The sequence below is a fragment of the Canis lupus genome, chromosome 27, assembly GCF_003254725.2.
Source record: "Canis lupus dingo isolate Sandy chromosome 27, ASM325472v2, whole genome shotgun sequence".
NCBI classification, from domain to species: domain Eukaryota; kingdom Metazoa; phylum Chordata; class Mammalia; order Carnivora; family Canidae; genus Canis; species Canis lupus.
Window position 1 is genome coordinate 15,169,140 of NC_064269.1, and position 12,868 is coordinate 15,182,007.

At 36.9% G+C, this 12,868-nt stretch overlaps 1 protein-coding gene across 1 annotated transcript; it reads right to left on the reverse strand.

Moving 5' to 3' along the window:
• Positions 1-646: 646 nt before the first annotated feature.
• On the reverse strand, positions 647-12,653 carry LOC112665608 (dol-P-Glc:Glc(2)Man(9)GlcNAc(2)-PP-Dol alpha-1,2-glucosyltransferase). Its single transcript, XM_025455579.3, has 3 exons — positions 12,322-12,653; positions 10,698-10,895; positions 647-8,487 (listed from the first exon to the last, which is right to left on the reverse strand). Exons 1-3 carry the CDS (start codon positions 12,502-12,504, stop codon positions 7,432-7,434), a joined length of 1,437 nt encoding a protein of 478 aa, XP_025311364.1. The 5' UTR covers positions 12,505-12,653; the 3' UTR covers positions 647-7,431.
• Positions 12,654-12,868: the final 215 nt, after the last annotated feature.

Sequence of the window (12,868 nt, forward strand, 5' to 3'; positions counted from 1 at the left end):
GCAGGAATTGGATTGGATAGGATTTGACATTGGAAGAGTCCACTGGGTGAGAACCATGTTTATATGACTTTTTTCCGAGCCCAGAAAGCTGCAACATCACTGGCTTGAGGTGTGAGAGCACAGTGTTTAAGGTGGCTAAAAATGAAGAGAAATCCTGGAAAGGAAGGACATAAAAGAGGAACCACCAAACCCATGTATAAGTTGCTGGCTGACATATAAGCGGGGGAAACTCCAAGAAGCCCAGTGAAAGTCAGAACTGGACATCTAACAGAGCAGGGATCTCTTCTCCTTACCAAAATGTGGTATTTGAGTCCTGCCAAGGTAAAGGTTTTGGAAAAGCATTCCGGGCTTTCTAAAGACCTACACTAACAATGAAAACCAAACCTCTACAAGTTCAAGGTGATCATCCAGTAGTTTCACTGTCTTCCATTACTATGAGAATAAAAGGAAGATTATATACTTATCCGCAATAGTGATGGGCATTCATTCAGATGCTTACAAATTCTGTTCAGTTCCATTATTTCAAGACTAATAAAATTGTAAGATTTGGTGGGTGGTAAACAAAGAAAAATGGCTAGTAGCATAGAATGAATGAGCCACTGGTATCCAGTTTAGATTAGAAAATATGTTAAATAGACACAGTAAATTATTACAAAACATGAATTTATTTACAAGCAAAATGAAACCATGATATCTGAACAAACTTCTTAAAAAGGAAAACAAGTCTTTTATTCTTATAAATAGATGTACTTTAAAATCAGTGACATAAACCCACAATTTTAGAAGTAAAATAAGCTTCTCCATTTTACAGAACAGTTATCTAATAAAATATAAAACTTAAAAGCATCTACAACATTTATAGGTTTTTTTCAAAAAAGGATTAAGCTTTTCCAGTCAAAATTTTAAAAAAATTCCAAAGTATATCATGTTTGACAATTTGCTTCCAAATGGGAGTCTCTTTAGAGAAACTAAGTAACAATTTTCAAACAACTATGCCCCTCCATTTGGTAGCTGGAATCATCTAATTAAAACAAAGGTCTTTACTTCAATGTAAATATGGCTAACACTCCAATCCTGATGGGTATTTTTTCCCCTCCCTTAAATTCATAAGTACGTACATATTTCACTCCGAGACACCATCACCAAAACAGAAATGGAGGATAACATGGCAGATGGAAGATTATCTGGCTCTGGAATAGCCGAAACTGGTGTGGGCCTCATATTCCTGACTTATAAAAACAGAGAGTATAATCATTCCTCATGCTTACTTCGAATTTTAAACTTTGCTATGAATTTGAAGATAGACTTGAATTTGAAGGTAGACTTCATGCTCTTCTCCCTCCCCCCATCAATTGACAGCAGTTAACCTGGATTCTGGAGTCAGCCTGCCTACATATGAATCCCAGCTCAGCCAGTTATTTCGCAATCTTGGGAAAAATATTTAATCTCCCTTTACTCAGTTTCTTCATGTGTAGAGCAGATATATTAAAAACAGTACTGATCCCACAATGTTGTTATGATCCATAAAAAACGTGGGTAAAGCACTTACATCTGTAGCTAATACAACAATATAGGAGGTTTCAAATTTGTCACCATCATCATTCACTGAGTGTGGGAAAAGATCTTGTCTATGTCCTATGAAGTAAAGAATGCCATATGGGAAGATATATTAGGTTAAATCACCTAAGACATTATAAAACACAAAACTATAAAACACAAAAATGATTGCTTTTTATATTTACCTTAGCTTCATATAATTTAGAAAATATTGTGAATAACATTATAATAAATAGACATGGATGACTATAAATTACTTTGTAGTTCAAAACTTAAAACTATAAAAAAAGGTTTTAACTCAGATTAAGAAAGTTTAATTACCAGAACACTCAGAAATGTAGTACAATATCACCACCTAGTGGATACTGTATTTAAAAACATTTTATAGATCGTGCTTGCCCTATTTATCTTTAGGAGGAAAATCCTTTTCAAATAGAAGCACATTCTCTTCACTAATGTAAAGGGGATTTAAAAAAATAGAAAACAAATTTAAACTATATTAGCAGTAATCTTAAACACTATAGCTAAAAATACCTCCTACTAAGTTGTGTATCTCAAATTTACTTCTAAACAAGGTAGCAGAGTTAAAAGTACAATTTTTGTTCGGAAATTTAAAATATATTGAGGACAGCATGCAATTCACCAGAAATACTTCACCATGACTTCTCAATTAATGCAAAAAATATTAGTTGTAACAAACAATGAATTTCACATCACTGGGTTGTGAAGCATCTTAAAAAAAAACATTTTACACTACCTACTAATCTGAATCTCTTCTGAAGCATTCCTGATAAACAGAAATCTTGCCAATGAGTGGGGAAACTTGTTCTTTTCTGGATCCATTCCCAGCCAGAGACTAAGTAAGTAAAGAATGTATGTTTTGAATCAGTTGAAATCTGTTGGCCTTTGATATAAACTTTAGGGAATAAACAATAGTCCACTCCTTTTTCCAAATAATTACTCTTCAATTATCAGAGCTTATCAAGTTGTAGGATCTCTACTTCTCCAAGTTAAGCGTCCTGTATATTCGTTTAAAAGCCATTTATCTTACAACTGTTTGTGCACCTTTAAATAGCTGCTAGCATTTTAAAAAATGACTTCATTCAATACAAAAAAATAGTATGTCATGAATGTTCCGGCTAATGCAAAGTAAAGACAGAATACAAATTCTCTCTCCACATTTTACTTCTCTTAATGAAAAACTTTCTCAGTGAGGCAGAGTATCAGTTAAAAACTCACAGGCTTGGGAGTCAGGCCAATCTATGTTCTTAAGTGACAGTGCAGACTTTGGGCAACTTGCCTGATCTGCCTTAACTTTAGTTTCTCCAGCAGTCATATAAAAATATGAGTAGGATCAAATGAGATAATGTTTATAAATCAGCCAGTATAATGCCTAAACATTGTAGGTGCTCAAAAAAAGATAGCAATTATTAGTTACCATTAGTTTTCTTCCCTCTCTTATTTTGTTATGTGCCCCCAACCCCAGTGGTTCAACTGAACTGTATCATTGTCAAGTTTCAGTCAGTGTGAAAAAAACAAAATACTTAATATTTATCTCCTCAGAAAAATACCGTATCTCTTTTTGTCTGATGGTGATGCACTGGGTTCAAATTAAATTAACATTAAATTTATCAAATGCCCAACTTCTAATAATCAAAATACATTACTGGATTTCTTCATTTTGGCAACACTTCTTACCCTAGAAATAATTTCCAAATGTTACAGAATTCAGCGTTAGATTATGGATAATGTTAAGAATTATATCATCTATCCATTTTTACTATAATTTTCTCAGCTATACAAGTTTTAATATATTGGAGTTGTCTTATTGTCGTCATTTAGATACATAAAAAAATACTCTAGTAGTTAGATGCACCCTAACTAAAGTAACACAAATTATTCATGATTTTTGAAATCTCTTCCCCCTTAAAAGTTTAATAAGCATCAGACATTTTACGGCTTATATTCTAATGGTTGAAAGTTACTTATTGTTCTTATTTAAATAAACAGCAATAATTTTGAAATCACATCCTATTATAATAACAACAAATAACATATTTACAAGTAGATACATGTATAAGTTTTAAACACTATGGTAAATACAAAAAATTAAAACTAGGTCCGAAAATTTAGGCAGAAAAAAGTTTAGAATGGCTTTCATTATGAAGCATGTGATTTATTTCCTAAAATTAGCTTATGGTTACATAGTATGTTTTTTCTAGGACTCACTTCATTCTGTGCTAAAAACTTCATTCAGTATACATTTATTTGACATTTACTATATATTTACGAACTTTATGGATATATAACAGGGGCTGAATTATTTTTGAAATAAGGCTAGACACATGTCAGGCTAAAATAACTACAGTCAAGACAAATACTGTTCTCATTTGAAGTGAGGAGAAAAGATTAAACCACCAAGTGGCTTTATTGAATCTAACACCACAAATACAGAAATCCTAACTTTCATGTTAAATGCTTTTTCTACAAGACCATGGTTCCTAAGTCATATTCAAATTTCCATTCAAAAAAGCTTTCTCATTTTATTTGCATTATATTTCTTTCTTGTTTCACTTAAGGAAATTCTAGTTGCCTCAAAGATAATAAATGCTCTCCAGCCTAATTAACATGAATTCTTTTTTATATCACATTTCACTTAAATGTTTACCAAAAATAACTGTCTACTATTTTGGGGGCATAATAAAAATGAGGATGGATCCCTTTTCCTCTCCTCTCCTATCTTCAGACAATTACAAAGAAAAAGAAAATGTCAAGCAAGTGGCAGTTAAATTCAAACTAGAAATACATGACATTAAGCTATTTATCTAATATAAATAAACTGCATTAAGCTCCTTATATTAATGTACCTCATGAAAGACTAAGCGTGTTCCAGAAATAGCTTTAAGAGGAGGAAGAGGCCAGACAGCTAACATAATTTCTCTTACCAAAATGACATTCTATGTTTAAGCTCAGGAACATTGTATTCCCAAATAATTTAAAAACACAGTCAGATACATAAAAAGATTTCTGGTATCCACTAAAAGAAAACATAAATAATACATGAGGAAACGCATAGCACACTGCAAGCTTACAAATGCCATATAAAGGAAATACTCTTTATCAATGGAATTTCATATAAGGTAGAAAAAGTTCAAAAAGTTTATTACAAGGCTTAAAAATTTATGGACTAAATCTTTTTATGATATTTTTAAAAATTATTCTACTTAAAAGACTTTAACAATAATTACTAGGCTCCACAGCTCTCCAACTTATCAATACTTTTTAATAATCATCTTTTAATCAAGAGATTCAATTACATTTAATTTTTTAAAGACTCATGTCAAAAGTATGTACTTAATTCTTGAAAAATATTCAAACCACAAATGCAACTTAGGATATTTCTAAAAGCTATGCTCCACAGCACCATTTAATTCACAGTATTCTTTTCTAAAATGTTGTGTTGTATTTTATATACTTTATAGAAAACATGGAAGATTAACCTGTTTCCCTCTGAGTGTGGATTTCCTCCAAACACTCTTAAAATAGCAAGAATTCAACACTTACAAATGAACTGGAACAATGATTCCCCCGTGGAGTGGAATGGTTTCCTCATGTTTGCCAGAATGGATTAGAGAGGAAGTTTTTGCTTCTCAGAAATATTCCTAACCACAAACGCCTTGTATTAATAATATCAGATCAAGAAGTTATGTATTTTGACTTCCTGAAACTCAGAGCTCCATTACAAAATAATAATTTCTTTGTTTCTTATCTAATTACCAAAGAAAAAAAAAGTAAAAATATCTGTCAACGATCAGTTACAACTTGAGAGTCAACCTACTTTTCTAACTACTGAACAGAGTACAAGACTGTCCTGTACTTATTACTCAAGACTATACCTATAATTTTCACCTGCACAATTTTATATTTGCAAATGCAGGATATTTTCCAAATCTATCCACTATTTAAAACCCAGAGAAAGCACAATCCAACACTGAAGACAAAGTAATTTTTTCACAGTTATTTTTAAGTTTACAAATGTAAAGTGAGATTAAAAGATACATTTATTCACAGTTCTAAGTTTTTGCATGTCAAAGTTAAAACATGTCCAAATAATACTTTTCTGCAATGGAATGACACAAAATGAATACACGAAACAGTAGACACAGAATCCAAAGACACATAAAAAAACCCTATCTGAGCAGTTGCTTCCTAATCTACAAAAGAAAACTAGATCAAATGATTTCTAAACTTCCTTTCAATTCTAACTATTTTGGATAATGGAATCCAATACCAATTGCCTTTTCTTCTGTAATTATGTAGTATTATGTAAATTTACCTTTCAGTAAAGATATATTTTTATTTAAAATATCTCAGCAAAAAAATTATTTCCTACAAAATTTAAGAGGTTTATCCTAAAATATCCTTTGGTAACTTCAGTGGGTGAAAGGTATCCCACAAAAAAGATGTCTACCCAGAACCTGTAAATGTGCCCTCATTTGGTAAAAGGGTCTTTGTAGATTTAATTAAAGATCTCCATGTGAGACCCTCCTGGATTAGTCTAAACCCTAACCCAATGACATTGTCCTTATAAGAGAAAGAAGACCATGTGAAGACAGAGGCAGAGATTGGAGTGCTGCACTGTAAACCAAGGAACAGCAAGGACTGCACACAGCCACCAGCAGTTAAGATTCTCCCTCAAAGCCTCCATAAGTAACCAGCCTAGCCAACACTTTTAGACTTCTAGCCTCAAGGGCTATGAGAGACATTCTTTTAAGCTACCAAGTGTGTGGTTATCTGTTACGGCAGCCATAAAAAAACTAAAACAGTAATGTATTTCAGACAGAAAATCTCTTTTAAAAGGTACTATGATTGACACAATTTATCTTTGGCCATCATACATTTCATACCAAGAATTAATCAAAAGGGGGCACCTGGCTGGCACAGTCAGTACAGTGTGCCACTTTTTGATGTTGGGGTCATGAGTTCGAGCCCTACTTTAGGTATACAGATTACTTAAATAATATTAAAAAAAAATTAGTAGGACCTCTGGGTGGCTCGGTCAGTTAAGCACCCAATTCTTGATTTCAGTTCAGATCATCATCTCAGGGTTGTGAGACTAAGCCCCATGTTGAGCTCTGCGCTAGGGGTGGAGTCTGCTTAAAATTCTCTTTTCCTTTCCCCTGCCTTCCCCCCTCCTCCCCCTCCACTCACATGCTCTCTCTAAAAAAAAAAAAAAAAAAAAATTAAAATTAAATAAATAAAATAAAAATAAAGAATTAGTGAACGGGCTTGATCATTTCTAGACTTTTAACAAAAATCAACAACTTAATTACAAGATAAATCTAGATGAGCCTCTAATTTTTAACATTTACTATCAGTGAGCCTATTTTGTCTTATGATTAAAATTATATTTACTGAAATGTTAAGTAACTTTTCAATCAAGAATATTACCTGATGATTTGCAAATTTTTTCAAATACTTTGCCTGCTACTGCTTTCTAAAGACAATTAATAAATAAGTTTCAGTACCAAAAAGCTCAGTTTTCTTAAACTTGTACCTGTAAAATGTTTCCCAGCTTTCTGTATGGCCAGCAGTATCAAAGGGCTATCATGAAATAACTGTAAACAATTTCATTTTCCATTATTCAGGCTTATGGAGCAAGTTTTAAACTCTTCTCAGTTCTTAAACACTTCCTTGGATTTATTATATATGTTTATAACACATATATGTGATGCTTAAAACACAAAAAAATCTGATGTGACCTGTGGATCACCACCGTGCCTAAAAGAAAGTCCATAATTTTTACCTGTTCAGTTGTTCATTGTGGAGATAGTCTAAAGAAGTCTATTTTTAGGATTCAAGATATCTCTGATGTTACCACATAAACCTCTGGATGTCCTGACTATTTGGCCACTGAAAAGTCTTGTTCAAGAAGATATAAAAAGTTAGGAAATTGACAACTGCATAGCAACCCAGTTCACAAACAAGTCTAGATATAGGGGGCAGAGGTATGTTAAGCCTATAAATAACATAAGGTAAAATGAAGTAACGAAATTCTAGCAGTTTCTGAGGTACTGTAACAGTAAACAAGCAAATAAAAAACATTAAATTCCAGAAAATCGACTTTGATTTCAGCGAGTCAGCTATACTCCAGCCAGCAAATATATATACTGGAACTAACAAGTATTTCACAATTTCGTACCTCTGAAAAACTCTTTTCCATACATAGAATGTATAATGTCTATTATCTGCAAGCAAGTATTTATGAGCATAAGTAAATTTCCAAACTAAAAAAAGAGAGACCAAGGTAATCACAAAAAACTGAATTCTACGTTTCCAAACTAAGGAAAGAAAAGCCCGAATTTTGCTAGGAGACAGTAGGTGAGGAAAGGAAAAAAAGAGAGTAAAAGAGAAAAAGTAGAAGAGTTGAGGAAAATGTAGACAGGCTTCATGACTACTTCGATCGCCAATAACAATCCCACCATTAACAACTACAAAAACACAAAATAGAAATACTAGAAGGATGTAGGGCCAAGTCAAAAGGAAAAGCATACTCAAGTTCTTAAAGGACATGGAATAAACCAAAAGAAACTGAAGAATTTTCCTGAACTCTGAAAATGGTCCTTTAATAGGGGGAAGCCTCTCTTCCTTTTTCTTTTGTAGCTCAGTTTTCCAGGCTTCAGTTAGTTTTTGTGCAATGACGTTTCCTGCGCAGAAGACAGCCCAGATGATATTAGTTTGACGAAACATGAAGCCACAAAATCCAAGCAAAGCTGAAGTTTTATGATTTCCATAAAGACACATCAAATAGGCAAAAAGAGTAAAAAACATGGATCCTGCTTCTGTATAATAAAGGAAGTTAAAAAAATAGAGTGTGGGAAATACTGCTAATGTTAATGTTGATAAGATTCTCTGGACACTTGAGGCAGCCTAAGGGGAAGAGAAAACACATGTAAAATTATTTTCATGATAAAATAAATATGCCATTTCTGCTAAGAGAGATTTATTAAAAAAACAAAAACTGTCTGAATCTTAAGTAAAATTATCCAATATTAATCTTATTTCTAGCTTTGCAAAAATACAATATACATTTTAAGGACACTTTCTGGTCCCTTTTAGTTGTATCTATCAGTTTGGAAGCCATGAAGACAATACATGTTTATGTCAAAGCCTCTATGTCCTGAAATACTTTGAGTTATTCAGCAAATAGAGTTAAGGGAGTTATCGTGTGAAAGACACTGAACTCAATTCTGTAAGGAACATGTTGATGAATGGCACATAGGGCACATGGTTTCACTTCCTTGAACTTAAGTCTTAGGGCCTCCAATCAGCATTTATTTAACCATCATCAATTCCTTTTAAAGACAACCCCTTGAAAACTCTACTTTAGAGAAAATATAACTATGTATATAGCATTTATACTACCCATATATACTATACCCAATGATCTTACTGTTTCATGATGAACTTACTGGGTTCTTCCTGAAAACAGTGGGCCCAGTCTAAAGCTAAATATCTTATTTTGGCGTTTCTCACTATTTCAGATTTTGAAAGCATTCTTACCTTCCGAAATTTTATCCTTCATTTAATCTAAATCACCAAATCAAACCATGCCACTCTCTTGGTTAAAACTATAAGGCTGGGCAGCCCGGGTGGCTCAACGTTTTAGCACCGCCTTCAGTCAGGGCCTGATCCTGGGGACCCAGGATCAAGTCCCATGTCGAGCTCCCTGCGTGGCGCCTGCTTCTCCCTCTGCCTGTGTCTCTGCCTCTCTCTCTCTCTGTGTCTCTCATGAATAAATAAATAATCTTAAAAAATAAAAATAAAATAAAAATAATTTAAAAAAACTATAAGGCTGTCCATCACTGACTAGATAAAGTCCAAAATCCTTTCCATGACACATAAGGACATTCATGACTTCACCTCTATCTACTTGTCCAGCCTCACATCTTATACTTTATAATCCTGTGATCCCAAATAGAAATTCCCTCTGCATCTTGTTGCTCAACTCTTTTCTACCTTTGTTTATGATTTTTCTCCTATCAGGATTCATTTCCCACCCTATAGACCTGTCTGTTCATCAAGATTCAGGTCAGGGACCATCTTTTCTGCGAAGTCTTACCCAATGACACTTATACATCTTCCTGTCAGGCTGCAAAATAAGTGCTCCTCTACTCCTTCTCTGTCCTCGTAACATCTTACGTCTATCTCCCTCTCATGATTACACTATTGAAATCATTTGAGTTAAAAATAATTATTGTAATTACTATTTATTGAGTCCTTACTGTTCTAGTGGGCATTGTTCTAAGCACCTTCCATTTATTAAGCTCCTGTACAGTCCTATGATACAGATCTGTATTATTTCCATTTAACAGATGAAGATATGGGGCAGCCCGGGTGGCTCAGTGGTTTAGCACCGCCTTTAGCCCAGGGTGTGATCCTGGAGACCTGGGATCGAGTCCCATGTCGGGCTCCCTGCATGGAGCCTGCTTCTCTCTCTGCCTGTCTCTCTCTCTCTCTCTCTCTGTGTGTGTATATCATGAATAAATAAATAAAATCTTAAAAAAAAAACAAAAAACAGATGAAGATATGGAGTCACTAAGAGTAACCTGCTGAAAGTAACACAACTTGTAAATGGACAGAATTCATAGCTGGGCAAGCCACCTCAAAATTCCTGGGTTAAATATAGGTATTTCTGTCTTCCCTAATGAAAATAAAAGTTTGGTTAAAAAAAAAAAAGGCCTTATTTATTTCTGTAGTCTCAGTACTTGGCACATGTAATAAGCACAATAAACATTTACTGAACTCGTCTGATTTTCAAATATTTCTTTTAGGTTTTTACAAATAAATAAGTCATTCAAGTATTTAAATACAAATTCCTCCTAAAATGGGGGGTGGTGAGGGGCTTGCTTTTTTCTTTTTTTTATATAAATTCATTTTTCATTGATGTTCAATTTGCCAACATATAGAATGACACCCAGTGCTCATCCCGTCAAGTGGGGCTTGCTTTTTTATCTTAAAAAAATATATACACACACTAAGTGTTGAAGAAACTTTTCACCAGATCTCATAAAACCAAACTGTCAAAATTGTGGACCTGACTATGTATAAACTTGCAATAAATTATTTTGGAAACATACCTTGTGCCTGGGTTGTACCTTGCGGAAAAGCAAATAAAGTAAATAGAAGTTGCCTACACTGAAGAGAAGATTGACAAATCTGAGCATTCCGATGGAGCAGACCACGTGTTCAGACCATCCAAAGATCCAGCTGGCGGGTTTGACCACTCCAACTGACAGCAGATATAGGCCAGGTAGCGTCGTAATCATGGGATCCCACTTAAAAAAAAGGAAAGGCCAACAATGAAGCAAGAGCAAGATGAAATACAGACAGGCCCCACAAGGGGGTCAAGTTCGAAAACACCTCGACCAACAACCAGACATTTTGGGGGCGTTATTCTGCTACACGGTGGTTGGAGAAGTACTCAGCACATCAAAGGTCTCCTCTAAAGAAAAGTTCTGCGTCCATTTCACCTCTGTACCTGTTTTGTTGCAGAGGCAGCTGGAGCCAGTAGACAACAATCCTCCGTCTTCGGTTCCAACACCTGCCCTTCCGAGACCCTGTATTTTGGAGATTAAACTCCCCCAAACGTCCCAGTTTTAGACTGTTGGGAAATATTGGCTGGAACTCTGATGGTTTTGGAGAAAAGGAAGATTATTTTTATTTTATTTTATTTTATTTTATTATTTTATTTTGAGAAAGAAGCAGTCAGAGAGATCAAATCACAGGTTCTATGATGATAGGTAACCTCTACTGAGCCAAGAATCACGCCGAATCCTCTGTACTTAACCCCGCAAAACGTCCTACGGGACATCCCGTTAGAACAGTCGTTCGCAAATGAGTAACCAGAAATTAATCAAAATTAATTCCCTGGGTCGCAGGTCCTCGTAAACACGCAAAGGCCTAATAAAATCAGGCCTTCAACTACAGACTTTATACTTCCCACCACGATTCGACATCGCCTTCCCGGAAGAGTACAGGTGATACTAGTACCTCTGCTTTATTTTTTGATCTCTTACATTTACGTAGCCAGTGATATATTCAAACGTGATGCCGTTTCCCCGGGTCCCAGTCCATCCAATTAAGAGAAAAAGTCCCTGTAAACGCCCAGGACGGAGTTAATGTCACTTGCCACTCCTTGATGGCTGAATGTCCTCCTAACATCTTACATCTATCTCCCTCTCACAATTTACATCACTTAAATCATTTGAGTTAAAAACAATTATTATAATTACTATTGAGTCCGTACGGCTCTAGTGGGCATTGTTCTAAGCACCTCCCATTTATTAAGCTCCCCCCCCCCCCCGCCCGTTCCCCCGAAATAGACCCTGAGGCCCTTGACCAGGGCACTCCAGCGATGCTTTCGGACATTTCCAAGCGGTGGCCCGATGCCTCTCGTCTGGGGACCGGGCACGAAAGCCTGGGAGAGGTCACTCTCCCATCGCCTGCCGAGGACAGGGACACCGACTGGGTACCTGGGTTGTACCCTGCGGTAAAGCAGATCGTTTCCCAGGAGTCCATCTCCCGGAGCAGGACCTCCTGGGGCACAGGTGCGCTCCTGTTCGCTCCCTAGGTGGGCAGGCACGGGAACGAACGGATTGCCCACTTCCCTTCGTCTTTCCGAGCTGAAAGGCTAGAGCGGAGGGACCAAAGGACAAGGGTGGAAGGAAGAAGTGCTGGGTGGGGACAGGTCGGGCGCCCCACCTGCGAGAGGGAGAAGTGGCCCTCACAGTAGCGCTGCGCCTGCGGCAGGTGGAAGATCTCGTCCATGTAGGGCTCTCGCAGCGCCCGGCTGAAGGCGGAGAAGAGGAGACAGGACACCAGAAAGGTGCAGCTCAGGGCAGCCGAAAAGTAGTAGCCCTCGAGCTGCGCCATGCCCGTCCCCATAGCCACCGCGCCGGAACCGCGCCCCGGAAAACCTGCTCGGGGCTCCCCGAGCCCGCAGAGCCGAGCTGGAAACTCGGGCTCGAAATGGGCGCGCAAGGCGGGACTGGCCGGACGGGACTGAGCATAGCCGGAAAGCAAAGGATGCTGGGAGAGCGCGGACCTTCCCCCTCCCCGCCCCCCCAGCGAACTTCCGGAGGAATCCGGTCACTGTTTCCGGAGTGACGAGTTTAGGTAACGGACCGGGCTGCTGGCCTGTCAATCACGTTGCGCGGAGGCCGCGGAGTGGACAGAGCCACCAGGAGGGGCGGGCCTCGGGGTCCACGCGCGCCGCACATTCGCGGCTAGTGCTTCCAGCCCGCAGCTT

Coding starts and splice junctions, on each gene's coding strand:
- LOC112665608 (XM_025455579.3), bottom strand. CDS start 12,504: ATGGGGACGGGCATGGCGCAGCTCGAGGGCTACTACTTTTCGGCTGCC. Junction 10,896..12,321: donor GCCACTTCTCCCTCTCGCAG/GTGGGGCGCCCG, acceptor CTTTTTTTTAAG/TGGGATCCCATGATTACGAC. Junction 8,488..10,697: donor AGGTACAACCCAGGCACAAG/GTATGTTTCCAA, acceptor TCTTCCCCTTAG/GCTGCCTCAAGTGTCCAGAG.